Source organism: Culex pipiens, chromosome 1 (genome assembly GCF_016801865.2).
Source record: "Culex pipiens pallens isolate TS chromosome 1, TS_CPP_V2, whole genome shotgun sequence".
Lineage (NCBI taxonomy): Eukaryota > Metazoa > Arthropoda > Insecta > Diptera > Culicidae > Culex > Culex pipiens.
The window spans coordinates 93,602,521-93,630,502 of record NC_068937.1 but is presented as its reverse complement, the minus strand read 5'-3'; the positions used below and the strand labels follow the sequence as shown (position 1 = coordinate 93,630,502).

Sequence of the window (27,982 nt, the reverse complement as noted above, 5' to 3'; positions counted from 1 at the left end):
GCTATTTCGATGTTCTTCTGGTAGCGGGGATTCTCATCCGGACCGCCATCGACGGTCAGGATAAGAATAGGCTTCGGCTGGCCATCCGGCGTCTTAACAAGACATTTGAATTCCTCCAAGCTGAACACATGATCGAGATCCCGGGCGTGGCTGTACGCAGTCGACTTCGAGTGTTTGCCGGAACGCACCGACACGTGTGTCGGGCCCGAGTAGGACACGGCACCTTTGTCGCCGAAGCCATCCTTTTTAATGGCCACACCAGCATAAACCGACGGAATGAGCTTATGCCTATCGGCCACCACCCAGTCATGATCGGGAAGCCGCACACGATACTCCATATGCATCAGCAATGGGGCTTGAGCGGTAGCTGCAGCAATCCCAAGCGGCACGCGTGCCTTGTCGTCAATACTGAGTTTGGCCACCTCGGTTGGTCCAAAAAATGACGCAACTTCATCCAACGCGGTCATCGTGCTTTTACAGAAATATCCATCTTCATGCGATTTATGCAGATCCTTGCCAGCCTTAGCAAGTGCCACGTTCACCGCTCGAACGTGCCGCTGTCCATCCGTCGTACGACTATTTTTAGCCTGGAGCCGGTAGTACACTGACGAACGGCAGACCTCAAATCCGAGATGATTAAGTGCTTCTGTAAGCTGGTCCAGGGTTTTAACGCTGCGCACTGTTTCAGACCTACAACATAAAATTAAAATTGAGATATTATCGTTGAAACATATTTTAGTTTAACTGAAATATTTTATAATTTTGACGATCTGAAAATCTAGTTGAGAACGTACCGTCGCCGAGCGTCAGCCGATGCGCCGTATTTGGCAATGTTTAGCAATGCCTTGATAAACAGTGGCTGGTCCGATTCGATGTCCGGACGGCCGACCTCCTTCCGGATTTTCAGTTGCTTAGACAACTCCGGGTTGCTTTCGCAGGCTGCCTCCAAGGCTCGCTTCCTCTGGACACGGAACTCCTTTTGTCGCTCCTGGTCCGCTTTCAACTTTTTCAGGTCTTGTTCGAGCTTCAGTTTCTTTCGGGTTTTCTCCTTGAGATCTTTCTCCTGCTCAGCTGACAAAATCCCGTTCCGTTCTCGTAGCAATAGAGAGCAAACTTCCGAGGTCAACGCCTCAAGCTCTTTCCGGATGTTGTCTTGTTTGGGGCAAACATATTTGCTTGAGCTGGCTTCGTCTACGGAAGCGGAAGAGGCTACCGGTTCCGGATCGGCCGGATTGATTACCACAGAAGGCGCGTTTTCCGGGGTGGATGCTGGGACAGACGGTTGTGAGGGCATGGACACGGTCGTAAAAAAGTTCATGATAGTTCCGGTTGGCGCTTTAGCCTTTGCCTGCAACTCCTTAATCTTCTCCTGAACCTTGTTGCTCCAGTCCTGCTCGCCTTTAACCGTCTTCCAAAAGGTGTGAGTGGCCTCTTGATTTGCCTTTCGGCTGCGCAGTGGAAAAGCCTTGCAAAAGGCATCGAAAATCTTGTCCAACGCTTTGCCACGTTCCATCTGAAAGAAAATATATATGAAACATTTGACATTCCGTCAAACTAACCTGTTTTACCTTTCACTTCAGCTGGATTCGTCTGATAAAAAAATGAAGAAAGTGCCACTAAAAGCTAAACTTATTCACAAAGCGTGGAAAAAGCCGAATGAATGTTGACCGAAGCAATTTTGCCATTGACAACTAACAGATACCCTGTAGAAAAATCCGCAAGGTTCATATGACGTATTGAACTCGACACAATTTGTCAAGTGTAGAGCGTTTTAACAAGGTTGTACACGCAAAATCCAGATAACACAGATCTGTGTAAAATTGACACAGATCGCCCAAAACCAGGAATACACAGAATCTGTGTAAAAGTCTTGTACACAGATCTGTGTAAAAAAATTTAACCCAGATTATGAAAGCTAGAACTGAACAGCAATCTGTGTAATTTTTTTACACAGATCTGTGTTATAGGGATTTTGCGCGTACATAAAACTAGATTTTTTTTAAAATCTTACCGGGATTCTCGTTTGACAAATGAAATGATTGTTGTGTTTGCAGGGGTTGCATTTTTTTTTATTATTTCAAATTTTAACTGGACGTAACAAATTGCCAAACCCCCCCCCTCCCCCCTGTCACAAACTGTCACAAAATACTTACCCCCCTCCCCCCCTCTAAGTCTGGACGTAATTTTTGAACGAACCCCTATACAAACTTTGGAGAAAAACCATTCGGCCCTGTTAAAAAAATTTAAAAATTCAAAGTGCACGTGTTTCTGGGGACCCAAAATGCCGTGCATCCCCACGTGTTCAGCCTGCGCAGTCATTTTTGTAAATTTTTGTAGGTCAGTTATTGGAGCGATTTTGTTTTTTTTTTTTTTTTAAAAGAGCATCTTAATTTTTAATATAGAACAAAATAAACAAAACGATTGCGGAATTTATAATCATTCACTCAAAATTCTTGGTAACTTTCCAGTTCATTTTTCTGAAGTACATTTTTTGAGTTCGTTTCAATTTTGGCAACATTTTTAATTTAAAAAAAAACTTATCTAACGTCAAATTAGAGCAAGTCTCCACCAAAACCGGAAATGGAATTTATTTATGTTTTTTTATTTAGTTCAAACTTTGTGGTGGTCTTCCCTATGACCAAGAAGCTATTTTGTGTCATTGGTTCACCCGTACGAGACTCCATACAATTTTGGTAGCTGTCCATACAAAAATGGTACGTAAATATTCAAAAATCTGTAACTTTTGAATGAATTTTTGAAAAGTTGTAGGAATTGATGAGTACTTTTCTAAAAAAAGTAGGTACACCATTTTTATTGGGAATTTTTTAAATTATTTTTTTTTACAAAAATTAAATTTCCCAAAATTGTAACTAGGGGAAATATACCCATTTTAATCCTAATAAGCGGTCGTGTTTGAATGATGCTGGATAATCTGGAGTGTTCCTTGAAATTTACTAAAACCAAGTACACCAACGAGTAGAGCAACTTTTTGTGAACATTTCTGTTTATTTTCACTTTTATTAAAAGTTATGCTATTCCTTTTACAAGCATTTAAAAAAAATATTTCCCAAATGCATTCCAATCAGTCGAATGCATTGGGCCACGCCCATTTTTCTATTTTCAGCTTAGTTCTTTTTTACTTCCAGCGTTCTTTTAGGTCTGCTTAGTGCTTAATTGATGAAATTTTAAGCGAACACTCACGAAAAGTAGCATTTATAGAGAAAATTTCCTGGCATCACTGGCTCACTCCAACAGGCGCTGCTGGTGGTGTTGGTGGCCACCCTTTGTTCTTTATTTGCCTTCGCTCGGTTTTCTTCAGCCTTCGATTGGAATGGGTCGTCAAAATTCAAACGTCAAAAGACTTGGCGCGTTTGTTTTTTTGATGGCGCTTGCTAATTATTTACATGTTTTGGGATTATTTTTCAAGTGAGTGGCTAACTAATGTTCAAAAAAACATGTTGCCGGTAGTTGGAGGCAATTTCATATCTTAAGCGCTTTGAAAACGTTAGCGAAAGTGAAAAGATATTGATGGCGACTTTCGTTAAGCAGTTAAGCTCTCATCTTGCGTGTGGATGTGTGTGCCACCAAAATGATGAGAAATGGTCTCTCAAAATAGAAATTATGATCAAAAGTGCATTAAATTTGATCTTTTTGGCCAGTAAGTGGCATACATTTGCGTGCTTACTCGAGGCGGTGCTGTTGCTGGTAAGTTTATAGCCTAAATAGTATTTTTGGAGCTTTAATCGAGCATCAAACTCTCCATATGACGAAGATAGGTGTTCGTTCAGAAAAATGGTTTATTTCCCCTATTGAGCCATAGAGTAGCATGGAAAAAAAATTGCGGCCGAGTTAATATTTTTTGAAAAAAAATGTGTGTTTTTGTAAAAAAATATGTTTTTTTTTAATTTGTTTTTCTTTTTGAAAAATAGCTATTTTAGACAAAAAATGTTTATGTGGTAAAGTGCACAGTTTTTAAGATATAACCACTTAAAGTTTAATTTTAACTGAAAAATTCTCTTTCTTCGATTTTTTTTTAAATAGTGTTTAGGATTGTCAATTCCTGAAAACATTATGTTCGATAAGTTCAGAAAATTTCCAATTAAATTGCGTAAGAGACATTGGAGATTGGACCTATAGTTGCTGAAATAATGTGAATAAAAGAAATAGAAACAAGAATATTGAAGGTTTTTAGTCTCACTCAAATATTCCCACATTTTTAATGCCAATATCTTACAGAAATAATGGTCCAAGTTAAAATTTTGAATTATGAAACATTTGTAAAATTTTATAATCTTTTCGAAAAAATATTTTAAATTTTTTGGAATCAAGACTAACCTTTAATTTAACGAATGATTTCGGAGAGGTTTGCTCCATGAAATGTTTCGCTAGCAAAAAAAAAAAAAAAAGTTAAAAAGTTGGGAATAATAATACAAAAATGATTCTACGAAAAATGATTCACATTTTCTACACTTTCAGGTAATTTATTCAGTAACTTTGTTTCCATTCAACAACCCGATGCTCACACGCAAATTTCCCCACCCAAAACATTAATCCCTTTCGCAGCGAATTTGGTAACGTCCGTCCACCTAAATTATTTTCGAGCCCTTTTTTGTCTGCTCCGCCAAACAATTATTCGGGCTGACTCTGTCTGCTCCCGAAACCCGGTGTGACCCGACCACAAGGTTATCGATTTCACAACCTGCCAAATGTCACTGAGTTTGATAGGTTTTGTTGTGGGTGTTGTCGTGACTAGGTCGGTTTACGAAATTTGCGGTTTTGACAGGTGGCTTTATTTTTTGGTGATGAATTAGAAATGGTTGGGAAGGTTAGAAGGTTGGTTCGGAGAAGTTAATTAGCAAATTCTAGTGGGGTGTGAATTTCAGCTTAAGTTTTTTTTTTTTTTTTTTGAGAAATCATGTCACTTTTGGTTAATCCTTTGGGTTTGAATGTCCTAATTTCAGCAGAGAAAGAAACTCGTTACTTGCTGCTAGAAGCTGAACTAAGTCAACAGCCCAGTTGGAGAGGGTCCACGTGCCGGTTACTGTGAAGTAACTCTAGTGGCCATTGTTGGTGCAAAGTATCCTTCTTGCAGTGAGGACATCGTTGGTCCTCGAGGGGCCTCAGGCTCTTCTAGCTCTCTTGCAGTGGCCTAGATTTTCGGTCTTTACTTAGTACGAAAGCTGACACTACACTTTAGTTGGAGTGGGGATAGTTTTGTTTGATGTTGAAGTGAGGGCAAGAATCTGGTAACAAGCTTATTAGGAAGCTTGAAGTTACTTTCTAACCTTTTTAAATTTATTTGTTAAAAAAACAGTATCCCTGATTCCGAATCCACTTTTCACTTTCTCCCCCCAGCAAATCAATCGAACCTTCGATTGCTTTCCCCCCAAAAATCACTCCAAACACTGGATCAGCCCATTTCCATCAACCGGCGAAAAGCTTCTCAAGAGCAAAATCCCATTTATGAGCACTCCGTGGAAATGGGAAAATGGCCCCACAAAATTTATGAACTTCCCCGCAGCTTTCGACGAAACTCCAAAGATATGAAGAGTCCTCTGCGAAACGCACTCACATAAACCCGGGGGAGCAAAGGCGCTCGTGAAGAGTAGATTGAAAAATTCGAACATAAATAAATAAATCTTTTTTTCATTTCCATTTCGACTTGGCGCGGCGCAGTTTATTTCACTTTGTGGGGTGTGGTGGGGGGTGCTGGGGAAGCAGAGGGGAACTTGACGGGGGTGGTGAGTCAATCTAGAACAACTTTAGAACGTCGGGCTAAGAAAGTGGACAGGAGTGGGGAGGAATCAAATTGGCTCGAGGATTATCATGTTTGTTGGGGTGATCATAAATTACTTCACGAAACAAAAAAACTCTAAATAATTAAAATATCTTTCAAAACAATCAAATGTTGTTTTTAATTCCAGAAATTGCTTGGTTGTGAGCTAAACAAAATTAAATATGAAGCAAGCCAATATCTGGAGTTTTTTTTAAAAGGTCCAAAAAACCAAATTTCCAGTTTTTGCTTTTTGGGTGTTTTTGAAATCGCCTTGAGTAAAAAACACCCAAAAAGCAAAAACTGGAAATTTGGTTTATTGGACCTTTTAAAAAAAAAACTCCAGATATATACATGAAAAGCGCAGATGCACGTTATTGGCATGACCAAAAAAGATAAAGAACATTTGAGCAGTTCTCTCAGTTTTCGGTCATTCGATTTTTTTTGTATTTTTTAATCCGAATGAAACTTTTTTGGAGCCTTCGGTATGCCCAAAGAAACCATTTTGCATCATTAGATTCTCCATATAATTTTCCATACAAATTTGGCAGCTGTCCATACAAAAATGATGTATGAAAATTCAAAAATCTGTATCTTTTGAAGGAATTTTTTGATCGATTTGGTGTCTTGGGCAAAGTTGTAGGTATGATTATGGACTAAAAAAAAATTGGTGATTTTTTATTTAACTTTTTGTCACTAAAACTTGATTTGCAAAAAAACACTATTTTTTTTATATGTTTAAGAGGACATCAAATGCCAACTTTTCAGAAATTTCCAGGTTGTGCAAAAAATCTTTGACCGAGTTATGATTTTTTTAATCAATACTGATTTTTTCAAAAAATCGAAATATTGGTCGTAAAAAATTTTCAACTTCATTTTTCGATGTAAAATCAAATTTGCAATCAAAAAGTACTACAGTGAAATTTTGATAAAGTGCACCGTTTTCAAGTTAAATCCATTTTTAGGTGACTTTTTTGAAAATAGTCGCAGTTTTTAATTTTTTTAAATTAGTGCACATGTTTGCCCACTTTTGAAAAAATATTTTTGAAAAGCTGAGAAAATTCTCTATATTTTGCTTTTTTGAACTTTGTTGATACGACCCTTAGTTGCTGAGATATTGCCATGCAAGTGTTTAAAAAAATTGATGTTTTCTAAGTCTCACCCAAACATCCCACCATTTTCTAATTTCGATTTCTCAGCAACAAATGGTCAGATTTTCAATGTTAAAACATGGAACATTCGTGACATTTTTCCGATCATTTCGAAAAAAATATTTTGAAAAATAAATAACTCAAGACTAGCATTTTAAATGGGCGTAATATTCAATGTTTGGCCCTTTTAAAATGTTAGTCTTGATTTAAAAAAATTCAAAATATTTTTTCGAAAGGATCGGAAAATTTCACGAATGTTTCATGCTATAACATTGAAAATCGGACCATTAGTTGCTGAGATATCGACATTAGAAAATGGTGGGCTGTTTGGGTGAGACTTCGAAAACTTCAATTTTCCTGTTTCTATTTCTTTAACCCTCTACTGCCCAAATTTTTTTTTGAAAATTTTTATTTTTCCCGTGTTCAGGAGGTCATTTTGAGCAACTTTTGTTCTACGAAAAACTTTACTTCTCTTGTTTTATGTTTTTCTTGTTTCATTTTTAATATTTTAATTTGCATTTATCTTGTTAAGTTTATGTTTGTTTTTGGTAGTATTTGGCCTACTCTACCACCTCCTATCATTACATTTTGCCTATCTAATTTTTTCATGTTTTTACAGTAACTTTTTCAATTTTTTGCATGTTTTTCACATTTTCTGCTATAAAATGGAACCATTATCATTTTAATTGTAAATAAATGCGTAGAGGCATAGTCTGGGGCACTAATTATTACATACTTCTTTTTACTTAAAATATAGGAAATGTTAATAAAAAACACAGCCAAAGTTGACCCCTAAAAAAATTACATTTTTAAAAACATTGGCAAAGTCACATAAAACAAGTCAAACTTCCAACCCTGAAATTTTCCAAAATTTTAAAAGTTCTTCTTTCCAATGTTTTTTGAAGATCAAAAATTGGTTGAAAAATGGATTTTTGGCGATTTTTTAAATCGAAGCCCGTCTAGAGGCGGGGTTGGGTTGTAGAGGGTTAAGCCGCTGTATCTCAGCAACCAGAGGTCCAATCTTCAATGTCTCTTAGACAATTTTAAAGCAAATTTTCTGAACTTTTCAATAAAGAAAAAAAAAATATTTTTAGAAATGGTCACTCATTGTCACTATTTTTAAAAATCAAAAAACTGCAAATATTTTGCTAAAATCAAACTTTTGGTGGCTATATCTTGAAAACAGAGCCTTTTATCAAAAAATCTGTAAAGTAGTTTTCAATTGGAAATTCAATTAAACATTAAAAAATTACGTCAAATTTGTTTTTGCATAAAATCACTATTTTTTCAAAAATGTATAACTCGGCGGCAGATTTTTTGACCATGTTTCTCTATAGCTCAAAAGTTGCGGGTTTTTGTCCCCTTAAACATATTAAAAAATCTCGAAAATCAAAAAATTCATATTTTGGGAAATTGAGTTTTTGTGAAAAAAACTTGATTAAAAAATCTGCATTTTTTTCCGTGTACCTATATTTTGTTACCTTTGTCCTCAATATTACCTACAACTTTGCCGAAAACACCAAATTGATCAGAAAATTCACTCAAAAGTTACAGCTGTTTGAATATTTACGCACCATTTTTGTATGGACAGCAGCCAAAATTGTATGGAGACTTGTATGGGTGAACCAATGACACAAAATAGCTTCTTAGGTCGTAGGGAAGGCGCCCCCACAAAGTTTGAGCCAAATAAAAAAAATACAAAAAATAAAAATGGTCGAGATCGGCCGATTTCGTGGAGAGTTGCTCATAAGTTTTTTTTAATGTGATTTAAAAGAAAAAGCTAAAATATTTTCCATTTTTCAAAGAAGGACACCGTTGAAAGTTATAGGCATCCTAAAAAAAAATCACAAAAGTTTCATTTTTTAACATTGAAAATCGAACCAATAGTTTTCGAGATATTGCGAGCTTATTTGATAAAACAAGTACAAAATTAGAAAACAACACTTTTTTGTGTCGTACTTTATGACCGACCCCCTCCAAACAACTTCCACCCACCTTCAACTATCGCAAGACAGCGATTCCCTCGCGCGAGAGTCAGGGGGCGAGATTGCTTTTATCAACTTCACATATCCAGCAATCCACCTACAACGACATTAAGTGAAAGTGAATTTTCAGGGTCCCTTCGCCGACCATGATTTTGGCCCAATTTTCCCAATATTATTTGGCTCTATGTGTCCCTTTTTTTACTCTCCAAGGGAACACCAGACAGACTTCGCAGTCGCCGCCGCCGCCTCCGCCGTCGGAATGTATAATTCAGCGATTCAATAAAAGTAAATTTCGGCGGAACCCAACAACATGCCTAGACCTCTGAGGGGCGACGACAAAGTTTCGGCGATGCGTGTCTGGTCTGGATTTGAGCATTAAATTTTGTGTTTTGGTTATTTGTGGAAGGTTGGCGGGGAGCCGGCGGCGGCTCAAATAAGCGGATAAAAAAGTGAAATTGCCTCGATATGAATTATTCAATTTGCTTCAAAATGGATGAATATGGATATCCGGAGGCGCCCGAATTGCTTGTGCGAGGATGCGGCGGATCTTTTTTCGTGGGTGGATATTACGAGGAAAATTTTTCGAGGATAACTCGCAAGCAAACAAGTGGAAACGATGGCAGTTTATCTAATTTAAAGTCGGCAAAGATTGGCTTTTTTATGTAAGGAATGAGACATGTTAAATTGTTGGTATAAAATTGGGTGAAACTAAAAATAGGTGTGCGGCCGGCAGTGAAATTATGCGAAAGTATAATTTGTATAAAACTTTGGTAAGGCTGATACAAAATATTTCAGTCCCAGGTATACTCAGGTCTTGCAAATTCTCCATTTGCATTGGTGTTGATGAAAGGGCATATGGAAATGTCCTTCGCAATTTCCAGAAATTCAATTTTCAAATTGTTCTCTTTCCTAACAATCAATTCCCATCCAACTTCCCGACAAAAGTAGGTTCCTCTTTTCTAATCAACTGGATCTAGACGGGGAAAAAAACACACCCAAACCGTAGAACTAGGTTTGAAAGGGGTGTGCTTTCCAACAAAGAAACGCGACTTCAACCGTTCCGTTTCCGATGTTCTTCGACATCTCGCGTACAAATTGCTTCCACACCTGTGTGGGGAAGTAGAATATGTCAAGTGAAAGTGACAACCTTGTTCGCTTGAAATTCTGAGGAAAAAAAAAGACAAAAAAAAAACAAGTTGAATTCGTATGTATGCAAATTGGCCACGTGCGCGTTCTTCCGTATCTTGGTCCGTGTCAACCGACGCGGAGGACGGCTCATTCCGGACACGTTCTCGTACTCGTTCTCCAAAGGGGGGCCAGCTAGATCCAACCCAATTTGGACACAACTCGTTCCACGGGAAGGGCGGATACGTTGGTTGAGCTGAGCGTCACGTGAGGCTAATCTTGGTGAGGGATGTGATGGGAATTTTGAGGGACTTTTTGTGGGTTGGTTTATCTTGAAGGGAGAAAAATATGCTGAAAATTAAATTTTTGACTTGTCTCTGATAGAGTGCTAATGTTTCTTACCCTCATGAATTGAAAAAACAAAAACATTTGTCATGGTTCCCAGAATGGTAAAATGAATTTCTTTTAATAACATGGGTAAACATTACCTTAGTGCTGATATTTTATAGCAGGAATAAGGAGTTTCAAATATTCTTCCAGCGAAGTTTTCCAGTTACATAAGCTTTTTTATTCTATTTTTCCACTTGCGGTCTTTATTTGATATATTTACACAAGATACTAAAATCTGTTGGCAAGGTTGCCAGATCATTAAATATTGGACTTATCGGACAAATCTTTCAAACCCCTTCGAAAAAATTAACAATCATTGACGTTAACTAAAGACAGGGTTGCCAAATCTGCTAAAATGGTAACACAGTTCAACAAAAAATCAAATGTTTCTTGTCTCTGAGACAAGAATATGTGTTCCTAGTAGATTTTTGCCTGCTGAATCTGAATCCGGGTCCAGAATTGCTCCAAATGGTCCCAATTTTGAGATACACTCGTTTGAAATGTTAGTTTAGGCCAAAATAAACAAATAAACCAATACATGTATCTTAAAGTTCACGTTCTCCCCTTTCTGAAACACCCCTGGTTTTTAAAATTTGATTGTTTCTACGCATATTTATAGCCATTTTAAAATTTGAATTTTACTTGCATGCAAGTTGGAAAAACTTGAATGAGAACCAACTGAAAATATAATTTTAAAATGGCTATAAATATGCGTAGAAACAATCAAATTTTAAAAACCAGGGGTGTTTCAGAAAGGGGAAAACGTGAACTTTAAGATACATTTATTGGTTTATTTGTTTATTCAATAGTTCTTTTGTAAAATAGTCGACAAAGTAGCTAATTTTGGCCTAAACTAACATTTCAAACGGGTGTATCTCAAAATTGGGACCATTTGGAGCAATTCTGGACCCGGATTCGGATTCAGCAGGCAAAATTCTACTAGGAACACATATTCTCGTCTCAGAGACAAAATCTTGTTGGACTGTGTAACTAACGCAACAGGATTGAAAGACCCATTGAGCAACTCTCTACCAAAACCGGAAATGGATTTTATTTGTATTTTTTTATTTGGCTCAAACTTTGTGGGGGCCTTCCCTATGACCAAAGAAGCTATTTTGTGTCATTGGTTCACCCATACAAGTCTCCATACAATTTTGGCTGCTGTCCATACAAAAATGGTACGTACATATTCAAACAGCTGTAACTTTTAAGTGAATTTTCTGATCAATTTGGTGTCTTGGGCAAAGTTGTAGGTATTGTTGAAGACTATTGAGAAAAAAATAGGTACACGGAAAAAAATATTTGCAGATTTTTTAATCAACTTTTTTTTCACAAAAACTCAATTTCCCAAAATACGTATTTTTTGATTTTCGAGATTTTTTTTATATGTTTTAGGGGACAAAAACTCGCAACTTTTGAGCCATAGAGAAACATGGTCAAAAAATCTGCCGCCGAGTTATGATTTTTTGAAAAAATAGTGATTTTTGGAAAAAATCAAAATTTCATGCAAAAACAAATTTGACGTAATTTTTTAATGTAAAATTGAATTTCCAATTGAAAAGTACTTTACAGATTTTTTGATAAAAGGCTCTGTTTTCAAGATATAGCCACCGAAAGTTTGATTTTAACGAAATATTTGCAGTTTTTCGATTTTTAAAAATAGTGACCATGAGTGACCATTTCTATTTTTTTTAAGTTCAGAAAATTTGCTATGAAATTGTCTAAGAGACATTGAAGATTGGACCTCGGGTTGCTGAGATACAGCCGCTTTAAGAAAAAGAAACAGGAAAATTGAAGTTTTCTAAAACTCATCAAAACAGCCCACCATTTTCTAATGTCGATATCTCAGCAACTAATGGTCCGAATTTCAATGTTAAAACATGAAAATTCGTGAAATTTTCCGATCTTTTCGAAAAAAATATTTTGAAAATAATTAAATCAACACTAGCATTTTTGATGGGCGTAATATTCAATTTTTGGCCTTTTCAAAATGTTAGTTTTGATTAAAAAAAATTCTAAATATTTTTTTCAAAAAGATCGAAAAATTTCACGAATGTTTCATGCATTAACATTGAAAATCGAACCATTAGTTGCTGAGCTATCGACATTAGAAAATGGTGGGTTCTTTAGCTGAGACTTAGAAAACTTCAATTTTCCTGTTTCTTTTCCTTCAAGCGGCTGTATCTCAGCAACCCGAGGTCCAATCTTTAATGTCTCTTGGACAATTTTATAGCAAATTTTCTGAACTTTTCAAATAAAATATTTTCAGAAATGGTCACTCATGGTCACTATTTTTAAAAATCGAAAAACTGCAAATATTTCGCTAAAATCAAACTTTTGGTGGCTATATCATGAAAACAGAGCCCTTTATCAAAAAATCTGTAAGGTACTTTTCGATTGGAAATTCAATTTTACATTAAAAAATTACGTCAAATTTGTTTTTGCATAAAATTTTGATTTTTTCCAAAAATCACTATTTTTCCAAAAATTCATAACTCGGCGGCAGATTTTTTGACCTCTGTGTTTCTCTATGGCTCAAAAGTTATGGGTTTTTGTCCCCTTAAACTTATCAAAAAATCTATAAAATCGAAAAATAAGTTTATTGGGAAATTGAGTTTTTGTGAAAAAAAAAGTCGATTAAAAAATCTGCAATTTTTTTTCCGTGAACCTATTTTTTCTCAATAGTCCTCAACAATACCTACAACTTTGCCGAAGACACCAAATTGATCAGAAAATTCACTCAAAAGTTACAGCTGTTTGAATATTTACGTACCATTTTTGTATGGACAGCTGCCAAAATTGTATGGAGACTTGTATGGGTGAACCAATGACACAAAATAGTTTCTTAGGTCATAAAGAAGGCCCTCACAAAGTTTGAGCCAAATAAAAAAATACAAAAAAAAATGGTCGAAATCGGCCAATTTTGGAGAGAGTTGCTCCATTCGCTCTCATTTTTTGTGAACAAATAAGCTATTAAAAAAGAATCGTCAATGTATAAGATAAGTCTCCAAAATACTTTTTATAGCTGATTTGGTGAAACCGGTTTTGTTTTTAATAAGGTGAAGCCGTCAATCATTTTCAAAGCAAATTAATCATCACTCTAAAATGCTCTGTATTCCCGGACAGACGGTAATAACAAAATTCATGCCGTTTCAATAACAAACACTGTTAAAATAACAGAAAGTGTTATGGAATATTCATGCCAAATCCATTTTTGCATAAGAGTTTAATAACAGTTTATGTTATCATAACAAAATTTGTTATTGGTCTGATATTGGTTGAAAGCCAAAACAACTTAGGAATAACATTTTTTGTTATGGAAGAATACCTCAAACTGTTATTGGGATGATCGGATTAGTTGTTAAAATAACAAAAAATAATAACAAAGATTTGTTCGAAGAATAACTAAAAATGTTATTGGTCTGTTATTACAATCACAATCCAATAACAAAAAAATCATAAAGATGAATAACAAATCTTGTTATTAATAACATAAAATGTTATTGACCTAGTATTTTCAAACTTCAAAAAATGTTATAGTCAAGTTATTTCCGTCTGCTCGGGTGACTACCATTCATTAATGATGATTTCCATAACTGTACAAGGAAGAGAAAAATCGTTGCCAAAAAGAATCAACACGTGGGGAGTACTATTTTAAACAACTTTTACAAGGAATTTTGTGAAAATATTGTATCCACCAACTTAAAAAATAAATTTGTGCCAAGTTAACATTTCTTTTTATTTTTTTACAATTTTGAATGTTATTAGGAACAAAAGTTGTCATCCTTGCGTAAATAACACATGGCAGTTCATTAGACCGCGTTTCTATTTGGTTTTAATTAGGTCAATGTAAATTTTTGTTTTAAATTTTGGGAGAACAAAAATGCCGAAAAAAATATTTTTCGTTGAATATCAACTCTCAAATTTAGTTCTCGGCTTATCAGTCCCAGTAAGGCTGGTACAAATATTTTTAAAAGTTTTTGTCACCCCCTCCCCCTTCAAAATTGGCCTGAAAAATCAGGGGGCAAAAAAAATATTTTTACAATAAACTTCAAAATTTCAATGAAAATTCAAGTGCAACCAGCTGAAATCAAATCAAAATACATTCTCCTGCGTTTAAAATCATTTTTAGCATGTTTGGGTTTATTAAAAAATCATAAGATTTTTTGAAAATTTTCGATGCAATTTTTTTTTTCGTTACAATTTTTGTTTTTGTCAGATCTTAGATTTTTTGAAAACTAATGATTGCAAAACAACTGAACTAGTGTAAAACGCATTTTAAAACACTTTTTTTCATTTAAATGTGAAGACTATGGCTTGTTATTTTAATTTTTATATTTTTTTATTTTTTTGCCCCCCCCCTTGACCTCGGCTAGGGCCGAGGGACAAAAACTTTTTTAAATATTTGCATCGGCCTAACAAGTAAAACGCAAATTTTGTTTTTTTTTTATGCCAGGGCATAAAAAACAAAATTTTCGTTTTACTTGCTACTGGGACTGATAAGCCGAGAACTAAATTTGAGAATTGATCCACCAGTCGATAGCACTCTTCTGTTGAATATCAACTGTATAACGTTTATTTATGCATAAAGAAATAATGCAAATAATCTTTTTAATCTGTTTACAATTTTCCAATGTTAGGACCACAGATTGGAAAAGACGTAAAACTTGGGAAAATTAAGTATAATTATAAATTTGAGAAAGTGGCCTTAGGTGGATTTAAAAAAATCTATGTTTATGACCCTTGATTTTGGACTTTGGATAGGGTTTAATAAAAATATAAATGAGTGAAGAATTGAAATAACTTGCCACGATTTCAAGATAGCAATTAAAAAAAGTGCTGCACGGATAGAAATCTTGCAAGCATATCCGGTAACTCTGTGTTTTTGAATTCCGGTTTCGAACAACAATGTTGTCGATTTTGAAATCATTTACATCGAAATCGAGCAAAATGTTAACGATTTTGGAAACATTTCAATGTTTACGAATTTGAAAACACAGAGTTACCGCAAGGCTGTATATCATAGGTACTCGCGATCTTGGTTTGCATTAGTGTGAGTTCACCACTCCGTGCCAGGAAAACCAAAACATAAACAAAGTCAGCTTCCATCGGAGTGACAGAGTCAGAGATAGCGATTTTGACAACCGCACCACTACACACTCAATCGCGAGTACCTTTGGTAGAAAGCCATGGAGTTACCGGATATGCTTGTAAGATTTCTATCCGTTTGTCAAATGCTTTACACACCAGTAAAGAAGATTTGCAATCATGAGTTTCAAAAAAAAAAAAACAACGGCTATTTGTTATAAAGTATTAAGAAAATTGAGAAACAAATTCCTAATTCAAAAATAAACCTCTAAAAAAATGAAAAATCCTTTAAATTGTTAAGCCAATTTTTCCGACTTTTTTCTCTTGTGAACGTTTTCCTTTTTTTTTGTATTTTGGTGTGCAGATATAATTTTTTTTTAAAGATTATTAAGATTTGCCTGTATTGGGATTTCCATTTGAAACTTCTTTAATTATTTGGCTTTTGTTTTTAGTTATAGTTTTTTAGTATCAAAAATTTCCGTTAAAAACCTTTCTGAGTCAAACAAAATTTGGTTTCTTTTTTTGCTTACATTATAGTGGAAGTATTGACCGTTTTCAAAACATTGCCAAATTCATGCTTCTTTGCCAACATTCAGGGTTGCCACTCACATCCCATTTTCAAACATCAAAATGCACTCTCATGTAACAACATCGAAAAAAATATTTTCAAAATTTTTAATCCAAGACTTACATTTCAAAAATGGCGTAATATTGAATGTTTGGTCCTTTTGAAATGTTAGTCTTGGTTTAAATTTTTTTTAAATATTTTTTTCGAAAAGATAGGAAAATTTTACGAATGTTTCATATTTTAACATTGAAAATCGGACCATTAGTTACTGAGATATTGACATTAGAAAATGGTGGGTTGTTTGGGTGAGACTTGGAAAACATCAATTTTCCTGTTTTTAAACTATTGCATGGCAATATCTCAGCAACTAAGGGTCGTATCAACAAAGTTCAGAAAAGCAAAATATAGAGAATTTTCTCAGCTTTTCAAAAATATTTTTTTCAAAAGTGGGCAAACATGTGCACTTATTTAAAAAAAATAAAAACTGCGACTATTTTCAAAAAAGTCACCTAAAAATGGATTTAACTTGAAAACGGTGCACTTTATCAAAATTTCACTAAAGTACTTTTTGATTGCAAATTTGATTTTGCATCGAAAAATAAAGTTGAAAAATTTTTGCGACCGATTTTTAGATTTTTTGATAAAATCAGTATTGATTCAAACATTCATAACTCGCTCAAAGATTTTTTGCACAACCTAGAAATTTCTGAAAAGTTGGCATTTGATGTCCTCTAAAACATATCAAAAAAAAAAATTAAAATAGTGTTTTTTGCGAATCAAGTTTTAATGAAAAAAATTTAAATAAAAAATCATCAAATTTTCTTTTTACCGCGTATCATTTTTTTTCAGTGTAGTCCATATCCATACCTACAACTTTGCCGAAGACACCAAATCGATCAAAAATTTCCTTCAAAGATACAGATTTTTGAATTTTCATACATCATTTTTGTATGGCAAGCTGCCAAATTTGTATGGAAAATTCTATGGACAAACTAATGATGCAAAATGGCTTCTTTGGGCATACCGAAGGCACCAAAAAAAATTTCAGCCGGATTAAAAAATACAAAAGTCAAAATAAAAAAGGATTGATTTCGTAAAGAACTGCTCTAAAATATCCTTTTCTTTATTTTTTTTTAAAGGTAAATGAACCATTTAAGTGAAAAAAAAGTTTTAAAATATGTATGCTCGATGCTCTTACGAGACTTTTACCGACTTAAACAAAATCACAAATTCGCGACTTTACCCATTTTTTCGGAATTCCGACCAGAGTGGCCACCCTGTGAACTTGTTGAGTTCATTACACCAAACCCAAATTGAAGAGTTCTCCTTTCCATAGATTTTTGAAAACCAAACATTATAATAAAATAAAACTTTTGACGAACTTTTAGATTTAAGTCCGTTTGCAGAAAGGGATTCTTATTAGTATTGAATTAAGTTACTAAAAGAAACCCAAACATGAAATGGTAAGTTTCTCATGTTTTATTATATGATTGTTTTAAAATTAATTCTGAGACCCTCCCCGCCTCTTGACGGTCTTCGCTCTAAAAAATCACAAAAAAACTGTCTTTTAAATTAAAGAACCTTTTTTTATGTTTTCACCGCCATTTTGGTCGCCATCTTGGATTTATTTTATTAATCATTTTAGGGAGTTTATGGGTCAACCATCAAAATATGACAAAGAAATATGATTTTTTTTTCGTGATTCGATTACCCGAAGTAAAATTTTTCCGAACCCTTCGGATAATCGAGTCTGGGCTGTATATAAATCGGAATACGTTTTGTTCAAAACCTTCATAATTTAACTTTGAAATACAATGATTTTTTTTTGTTTTTTTTTTCAGCTTTTGATAGTTTACCCAGAATTTTTCGCAAAGTAATTAAAGTTTTAGTTGATAAAATTTAAATTTTAGGTATTAATTGTGTTTTAATAGAACTTTTGATTACAAATTAAAATTAAATATTACAATTTAAATTCTTTAAAAAATGACACCAATTTAATGTTCTTCTTCTTCCTCCCTCTCTCTCCCTCTCTCTTCCCCCCACCGCAAAACAGGACGGCAGCCGGGGCCACCTGGAGGGACTCGCCTCGGTGTACTGCGAGATGCTGATGGCCCCGTTCGGCGAGGTGCTGGCCGCGCTCGAGGAAGCCCGGTTGCGGGCCTGGTCCGAGCGCAGCCCGCACAGCTCGTCCGGGGGCAGTGGCGTGCACCGGGCCGGCCACCGGGGGAACTCGTGCCACGGCGGGCTCCCGAACAGCCACAGCCAGCCGATCTACGTGCCGGGGAAGTACTCGGTAAGTTCCGACGTCAAGTATTTTTTTGCCAACTTGAAAAGTTTATCCCATTTTAAGCTCAAAATCTTTCGAAGGAACATCAACCAGCTGACGATTTCTTCTCGAGGTTATTCAAGCTACTCGTTGAAGTGGAAATTACGCGAAAAAACAAACAAACGAAATTAAACCAGAACATCTGCGCTTCAATTATAGCCAAAAAAACACGAGACTCAAGATTCCCAGAAGAATCTCTCCCCGGACTTGAGAAGAAGTCATTTTCTGTTTTGTCGGCCTGGATTTCTGGGGTGGCCCCTCAGGATAAGATACCGCCAAGATCGGCCACAGGCCGTTGGTGGTACCGGAGCAGGGGTGAGGGAAACCGAAAATTAGTTGGCGATTGTCGGTTTTCCCTTGTTCTGCGCTGGCAGGAATTAATTTCCCCTGGTGGTCTTCAAGATTGACAGTTTGGTAAACACTGTGCGGCTGGTTGAGATGGAAAGTGAGCCTGGAAACTCCGGGAATTGGTTCATGGGAATGGAAAATTAGAGGGAATTTAGGGAAGACGATGTTGAGATAATCCCAAAGGAGAAATCTTTAACAATTTTAATTTAATAAACAAAAATTATTTTTTAAGAAAAAAAATTTAACGGAGTTTACAACTTATTTGATTTTCCACTTTAATAAGCAAGTTCATCAATTAAATACCATTTTTCCTTAAGCATCTTACCAGCAACAAAAACAAGACGTCCAAACAGCCATGCTCGGATACCCTCTGGCAAGCTTCAGGACGACGTCTGAAAAACATCGTGTGCTGCCTCTTGTTTTCCCTCCCGTCCAAAAAGCTACACTAAATGACAGCAGCAAAAAATAAGTGCTTCCTTTTCCAGGCAAAGACACTGACGACGACGACGACAAACAAATAAACAAACTCTGGCAGAGAGAGAAAAAAAAGAACGCACAGCGCAAAAGTTTAATTGCTATAATTAAATTGCAAATAAATATGTGAGACACACGTACGAAGCAGGGACTCACACGTACAGTCACACACAAACACACACGCGCGCTTACACCTTGGGAGGGCAGAGATTAAGTTTATTTACCTGCCCTACTTCTGCTTGATTTTTTATCATCTTCATGCTTTTTGGTGTAGTTTGGAGACAGAGAACAGACAATCGGACGTATTGTTTCAAATATTTCTAAAATTTTCCTTTTTAGACTTTAGATCCGACTGCTGATTGCTGATTCATCGCACAATAAAGTTTAAAATTTGTTAAATACAAGTTTAAATTAGGAAAATATACTCAGCTTTTCCTTTATGAAGAATAATTAAATTGCAAAATACTGAACATTTAAGGAAAAGTGTTAACTGAAAATGCCTACAACTTGAAAACGGTGCACACTATCAAAAAATGTAAAAAGTTATTTTCATCTTTAAATTTGGTTTGGCATCTATTTTTTGAAATATTGTTTGACAATATTTCAGGTATTTTCCATAAATCAATTTTTTTTTCAGAAAATCGTTGCTTTGGTAGGGGAGTTTGGGGTAATACTGGACTGGACACCTTTTTAAAAAATATTTTTTATAGATATAAAGTGAAAACGGCAATTTAAGTGATAAGGCCAGTACTAGTAATTTGCGAAATTGCGAAGATGTTGGTTGATTATTAACGAATAGGAATATTCAAAAACTCTCGAAGTGTTATGTTTTTCTCAATACAGTGAAATTTATTCGGGAAATAGATTGTGTTATCGAATTTTTTCAACAATTATACACTATAAACAGTTGAAATAAGTTTCTATAATACTAATTTAAAGTGATATTGAAACAGACACAAAAACTATCTTCAGATTTATAGGCATATTCATTAAAAAAAGTTTCTAAAAAAAAAAAAAGTTAAAAATTTAAATTACAGGCCACGGTGTCAACATTTGAATGAAAAAAGTGTTTTAAAATGCATCATACACCTGTCCAGTTGTTTTGCAATCATTGATTTCCAAAATTTCTAAGTACTGACGAAAATTTTATTTTTGCGCGAAAAAAAAAGTTTAAACTATTTTCAAACGAGTTCAAACATGTTAAATATGATTATCAATACAGAAAAATGCATTTTAGATTGTTCTCAGTTGATTAGACTTCTATTTCCATTGAAATTTTGAATTAAAAAAAATATTTTTTTGCCCCCTGATTTTTCGGACCAATTTTACATAAACGATATAAACTTTGAAAAATATTTGCAACGGCCTAAATATTTTTAACATTTGAAAATTTCTAATGCTAAGCAGTTCTCTGCGAAATCGGTCTTTTTTCTTTTATTTTGGTTTTTGTATTTTTGAATCCGTCTGAAACTTTTTTGGCGCCTTCGGTATGCCTAAAGAAGCCATTTTGCATCATTAGTTTGTCTAAATGTAACAAATATATTAAATGTTTGTATCCACTTATAAACAGGAATTCTAGACTTTGTCTCAAGAATAAACTGTTAATTTATAAACAAATTTTCAGACCTGCCATGCTTTATGCTGTGCCGATCTGGACAAGCTGTTGCTTAACCAGGAAGAAAAAACTTCAGAGGATTCAGAACAAAATTCTGAAAATGATTCTGAAACTTCCTCCCTGGTTCAGCACCAGTGAACTTCATCAATTAGCCGAAGTTGACACTTTGGATGTTATGTCCAATAAGATAATTGATGCATTTCGACAAAAATCATTGCAGTCTTCAGCTGCATTGATCCGCTCTTTATATAGTTTATAAGTTAGTTTTAAGGTATCCCTTTTCCCTTTTGTACATGTAGGACCTCCTACATTTGAAATCACTGAATAGCGAAAGCTACAATATTTCATGAATAAATGAAAGTTGCTAGTATTTAGAATTGAGGTGAAAAGTCATCGATTGTGATTGGACACTCAATAATATTTTAACTGAATGAATGTACATGGAAAAGAAAATCTGAATAAATATAAATTAAAAAAAAAATCATTAGTTTGTCCATATAATTTTCCATACAAATTTGGCAGCTGTCCATACAAAAATGATATATGAAAATTTAAAAATCTGTATCTTTTGAAGGAATTTTTTGATCGATTTGGTGTCTTCGGCAAAGTTGTAGGTATGGATAAGGACTACACTGAAAAAAATGATACACGGTAAAAAAATTGGTGATTTTTAATTTAACTTTTTGTCACTAAAACTTGATTTGCAAAAAAAACACTATTTTCAATTTTTTTTTATTTTTTGATATGTTTTAGGGGACATAAAATGCCAACTTTTCAGAAATTTCTAGGTTGTTCAAAAAATCTTTTACCGAGTTATGAATTTTCAAATCAACACTAAATTTTTCAAAAAATCGAAATATTGGTCGCAAAAATTTTTCAACTTCATTTTTCGATGTAAAATCAAATTTGCAATCAAAAAGTACTTCAGTGAAATTTTCATAAAGTGCACCGTTTTCAAGATATAGCCATATTTAGGATTTTTTTTTGCCTTCCTCACCTCACTGAGGCAAGGCTTTAAAATCACTCGAAAAATGAACTTCTTAAATACACCTCCTAGATATACCTTCACGTATACCTATCAACTCAGAATCAAATTCTGAACAAATGTCTGTGGGGATGTGTGTAGACATGATTTTTTTTCCACACGATTATCTCAGAACGTGCTGAACCGATTTTGGCCGGATCCGCCTTATACTGTTCGTTTTGGGGTCCCCTAAGACCCTATTAAATTTTATTCTGTTTAGTGAAGTACTTTTAAAGTTATGCCATGAAAAAGTTTTTTTTGTATCTACAAAAAAGGATGATTTTTGCATAACCTCAAAGGCCGGGACTTTTTGCTTACGCGCGAGAGCCGCAGAGCATGCGTATCGCCCGGTTGCCACATTGCTTAAGCAGTGTCTGCGTCTCTTCTGGAAAAAGTCTGTTGTAATTATGTTGCTGACTGAATACATCATTTTGTCTCGACAAAGATTTACACGAACTTTTTACTGAAATATACAACTCATAAGCATGCAGCATGCAATTCCATCGTGCATCTAATGTTGGCATATTAACACTTTTAAATTTAATTAAAGCCTTTTCTCCTTTATTTTGGAGAGTTGGTAAAAAAAAATTGAAAATTGCTGTTCTGGTAAGAACAATAATTATAAAAAAATAAAAAGAAAAAAAAAATAAAAAGATTAAAGAAAACTCTTCAATCAATTTGTAAATACAACCTAAAATACAACATGAATGTGAGGAAGGCAGCAACCACCTTAAGGTGGATCAAGTAACGTTTTTTAAATAGTCGCAGTTTTCCATTTTTTTAAATTAGTGCACATGTTTGCCCACTTTTGAAAAGCTGAGAAAATTCTCTATAATTTGCTTTTTTGAACTTTGTTGATACGACCTATAGTTGCTGAGATATTGCCATGCAAAGGTTTAAAAAGCAGGAAAATTGATGTTTTCTAAGTCTCACCCAAATAACCAACCATTTTACCATTTTCTAACGTCGATATCTCAGCAACTAATGGTCCGATTTTCAATGTTACAATATGAAACATTCGTGAAATTTTCCGATCTTTCCGAAAACAATACTTTTAAAATATTAAAATAAAGACTAACATTTCAAAAGGGCCAAACATTCAATATAACGCCTTTTTGAAATGTTAGTCTTGATTTAAAAAAATGAAAGTATTTTTTCCGGAAATATCGGAAAATTTCACGAATGTTTCATATTTTAACATTGAAAATCAGACAATTAGTTGCTGAGATATCAACGTTAGAAAATTGTGGGTTGTTTGGGTGAGACTTAAAAAACATAAATTTTCCTGTTTTTTAAACCTTTGCATGGCAATATCTCAGCAACTAAAGGTCGTATCAACAAAGTTCAAAAAAGCAAATTATAGAGAATTTTCTCAGCTTTTCAAAAGTGGGCAAACATGTGCACTAATTTAAAAAATGGAAAACTGCGACTATTTAAAAAAAAATCCTGAATATGGCTATAACTTGAAAACGGTGCACTTTATGAAAATTTCACTGAAGTACTTTTTGATTGCAAATTTGATTTTACATCAAAAATGAAGTTGCGACCAATATTTCGATTTTTTGAAAAAAATAGTGTTGATTCGAAAATTCATAACTCGGTCAAAGATTTTTTGCACAAACTGGAAATTTCTGAAAAGATGGTATTTTATGTCCTCTAAAACATATAAAAAAAAATAAAAAAATAAAAATAGTGTTTTTTTGCAAATCAAGTTTTAGTGACAAAAAGTGAAATTAAAAATCACCAAGTTTTTTTTACCGTGTATCATTTTTTTCAGTGTAGTCCTTATCCATACCTACAACTTTCCCGAAGACACCAAATCGATCAAAAAATTCCTTCAAAAGATACAGATTTTTGAATTTTCACATATCATTTTTGTATGGACAGCTGCCAAATTTGTATGGAAAATTATATGGACAAACTAATGATGCAAAATGGCTTCTTTGGGCATACCGAAGGCACCAGAAAAGTTTCAGCCGGATTAAAAAATACATAAAAAATCGAATGACCGAAATCTCAGAGAATTGCTCTTTTGCAAAAACAAAATTTTTACTGTAGAAGGTTATGTAGAAAACTACAAGATCCGCCATACCTCCTTTTCATCATTTGGCACACATTAAATTAGATTGCTTTGTCCTGAAGAAGCTACTCTAATTGGTTGTTTGATGAATTTTACGTTTTGAATTTATTTGTTTTAATATTCCGAGAAATATAAAATTTTCCTTTTGTTTGTCTGGTATTTGTCAAAACTCTATCCAGCTCTCATCTTGAGTAGAGTAGAGTAATCATCAATGTGAACAAGTTTGCACTGTAAATCGTTAGTTTGATGTTGAGAGGTAAAAGTAAACTACTGGCTGAATTTTTGATTGTGTACACTGAAACAATTCAAAAACCTTGGAATTATTTTTAAACCTGACTAAAAAATGATTTTTGACGTTATTATGAAGTGTAACTTTTGCAAATTTTAATGCAATGTTGACCAAGTTGCTTTCAAATATTCATGACAGGCCACGTTCAATGAAACAACATAAAAAACAAAATGAGTTGTATGATATGAAATTAGTTTTGTAGAGTATTTCATTGACATGTTTTGATTTATTTTAGAATTAATTTTGTGTAATGCGTAGTTAGGTACCTATGAAAGTAATTCATTGTTTACTTTTAAACCATGAATTGGACATTCTACCTTAAAACCAGATTGTCGCATCAAATCTTCAAGATCAGCATTATCTGCACCACATTTATGGACAGTGTCTCTGTGGACCTGCTGAACTAAGGGTCACAGGATCCAATTCCGTCCTATCGAATCTTATATCAAGAATCAACAGTGTTGGTTCAAAAACACCTCACTACACCCTATCCCCACCAGCAATCTGCTCTAATTCGGAGCAGAATTTTCCCTTCTGTTTACAAACTTGATTCTGTATTTCTGCGCACTTTTTTTTTTATCTCATCTTATTTGTGTCTCCCTCTCTTTATCTCATCCTTATCCTTCGCAGCCATCCAGCTGCCTGTCCGACAAGGAGGAGGACGAAATTTATGGCTTCGGCTACGGTGTGTTCGCCCCCAGGGTTGCCAGAACGACACTGCAGCACCAGCAACAGCAACAACAACTAGCACAGTCCCAGCAAAGCCAAAGTCAGCAACAATCACAAAACTCCACCTCCAGCAGCACCAGCACCAACACCACCAACACCACCAATGTACCTGCGAACAGTGCTGGCGCACAGCAAAGGTGAGTTGAATTAGGGGAGGGGGGAATGAATGGGGAAATTTGGCAGCACTGGCTTTGACTTGAGAGGGGGGTTTGATGTCGATAAGAAAGGCAAATTGATTTATTTTAGCAATCTTTATCAGCGATTTGACAGGGCTTTGAATTCTTTAATTCTTGATCTTTGAGTGATTTCCTGAAAATGTCTTTAAAAAAACGATTCTTCAAAAAATCGACAGAACTGTCTAATTGAGTTTTTAGTGTCAATTTAAAAAAAAAAATCTTAAAATAAAAAATGAAGACAATTTTGACAAATAGACTTTGAAATGGAAAATTCTTGCAATTTTTCAACATTTTTTCGCTCAACAAGTAAACCCTTAAACCAAGCCTGTTGTTCTTGGCTTCTGTGACATCAACCCCCTCCGACTCCCTGGAAAATCTTGTCCCCTCTTAGTCGATCCTGGCCAGCAGGGCCGGCATAAAACATCGATAAATTTCCCCCCAAAAGACCATTGATCACTTTCGGTGGTGGATGTCCTCTTTCAGTTGTTAATTTATTGCCTTTTCTTACTGCTGCAGCCTCCTTTGACCCCGTTAAGGTAAAGAGTCGATTGTTGGACATAAGACCATGAATGGGGGCATCATAGGTCGAAAATAGGGACACGACACTGTTTAGGGGAAACTGTTGACCTTTACCATGTGCAAATGTATCAGAATTTTGAATTGCACAGCAACACATACACATTCAATCACAAACACACGCCGACTCTGGGGTGCCATTTAAGCACGAACATCACCGCCATTTTCGCGGACCATTCGCCAAAATAAATGGCCAATGAGAACCCCGCCAATTGGCCATTAAGGGTTCACCCATTTCCTTCCCCAATCCCCAACCCGCCATCTTTACTTCCGCTCTCCGTTTTAGGGTGTGTCAAGTGTTGTTGGCGGGGTCGGTATCGATTAAATTTCAATAAATTATCCATATTTTATTTCCGATCGCGAAAAAAGCATATAAACACACACAGACACCGTGAATCGTATGAATGTTTTATCGCCGCGACGGTTGTTGTTTTTATTTTTGTTTATTGTTGAGTGGAATACGAAATAAGCAGGTGTAGAGTTTTAAGTTTGTTGATGTTCTTTAAAAAATATCAGCCCCAAAAACAGTTGTTACAATTTCGATTTAATCCTTTGAAAAAAATCTCGTAACATTATTAATTTCTGAAAATAAATATCGTTTGTATCTTTTTTGGTAGCAACAACAAGAACACATAGAACATGTTACACGAGTTTTACCATCGATTACACTGTGAAAAATACAAAAAAATCTAGAGTTGTTTTTTTGAAAAGGTTACAAAACACGATAACTCATAAGACCTTTTCAAAAAAAAATAGAATCTCTAGAAATGTAAAATTTTGAATTTTGATTAAGGACGCATACTTTAATTGGAGTTCCCTATGACCGATGGCTGATTTTCAAAAAGTAGAATAACAAATTAAATTGATTCTTCGTATGAAATAACACTCCAATGTTTTTATTTAATTTTTATAAATCCGGCCTCGTCATCCACACAGGATATATCTTGGGTGCCTTAACCTTACATATCATCTAATTTTGTCCATCCATTCTTAAGATATTTGCTAAGTCACATGTCACATTATTCGAAATTGTTATTTTTAGAAAATTCTGTTTGTTTTGAAATGTTGAAATGAAAAAAAAACTTTTCAAAATTAGTTTCAAAATTGAAGAAAAACCTTTACAGAGATATCACATTTTGTCTGGAAAATAGTGTTAATTTTAAAATATTAAACTTTTACTTTAGAATAGTTTAGGGGTCATACTTAAGGCCAACAAACAAAAATAAGACAACGAATTTTTTTCGTGATTCGATTATCCGAAGTGATTTTTTTCCGAGGCCTTCAAATAATCGAGTCTTTTGCCATTAGGGTGACCTACACCGTGCTAGGGTGGTCTTAAAAATGGCAATTTTCCTCTTTTGTTTTTGGAAAAACCAACTCCCCGCCATTTCAACCGATTTCTGCTGTCTACAACGCAAATGAAAGGTGATTAAATAGCCTTTCAAAGAAAAATAGTTTGATGATCAGGCCAAACATTTGAAAAGGTCGAATGAAACTTTAAAATGCCGTTTTGACGGTGTGTGGACCAAAGAGCCTATGTCTGAAAATATTTTTATCGGATTCCTTGGGACAATTTTATTTAACATACTCAAAAATGGGAGGTGTTCAAAAGTCGGTTCAAGGGGTGCGGAGTTATGATTTTTTGGAAAATGTGGTTTTCGCTAAAAAAGAGGAAAAGTGGTCCAGATCGCAAAATTAAGTGGAAAATGGATTTGGTGATTTTGAAAATCTAACTTTTCAGGAATATTTTTGGGAATTTTTTCGTCTTGTTGAGCTCGCCAATCCAAGCAACTTTTTTTAAGGCACCAAAATTTTATCTCGCAATCTACGCCTTCTACGTCCAAATTTAGAGAAAGCATCTGAGCAAATCCTCAAAAATAAGTTTTTTGAACGTTGCAATTCAGGGATAAGTTTTAGAGAAAAGTGTTTGTTTTTGCGAGGACTTTTAGACCTCTGAAAAACGAACATTTTTATTTTTGACAAGTCAATTTGGACTTAAGGGTCGAAAGTTACAGCCATTTTTAGGTAAAAAAGATGCAAAATTAAAACTTAAAAATCTCAAAAAGGCGCAGGCCAAATTTTTAACACCAGGTTGCATTCAAAAGAGGAGATCTATCACTATAACGCTGAAAAAATAACGCTCAGGGGTTTTTTTTTCTATAAACTCGAGATATGTCAAGATAAAATGTCTAAATTCATGGGAAAAGTGTACTCTAACGAAATGTCCAACTACTTATAAAAAATATTTTAACTTTTTAAAAATTG

General features: G+C 34.7%; 1 protein-coding gene across 3 annotated transcripts in view; it reads left to right on the top strand.

Annotated features, from left to right (window-relative positions):
- LOC120422308 (sterile alpha motif domain-containing protein 5) overlaps positions 1–27,982 on the top strand; it is a 426,502-nt gene that overhangs the window by 288,661 nt on the left and 109,859 nt on the right. For all 3 annotated transcript variants that reach the window (XR_008212123.1, XM_052708208.1, XM_052708205.1), the window contains 2 exons: positions 18,134–18,373; positions 24,867–25,102. Coding sequence is in view for 2 of the 3 variants with exons in the window: in XM_052708208.1 (XP_052564168.1) it covers positions 18,134–18,373; positions 24,867–25,102 (476 nt within the window). In the remaining variant the exon portion in view is untranslated. The remainder of the gene's footprint in view (positions 1–18,133; positions 18,374–24,866; positions 25,103–27,982) is intronic.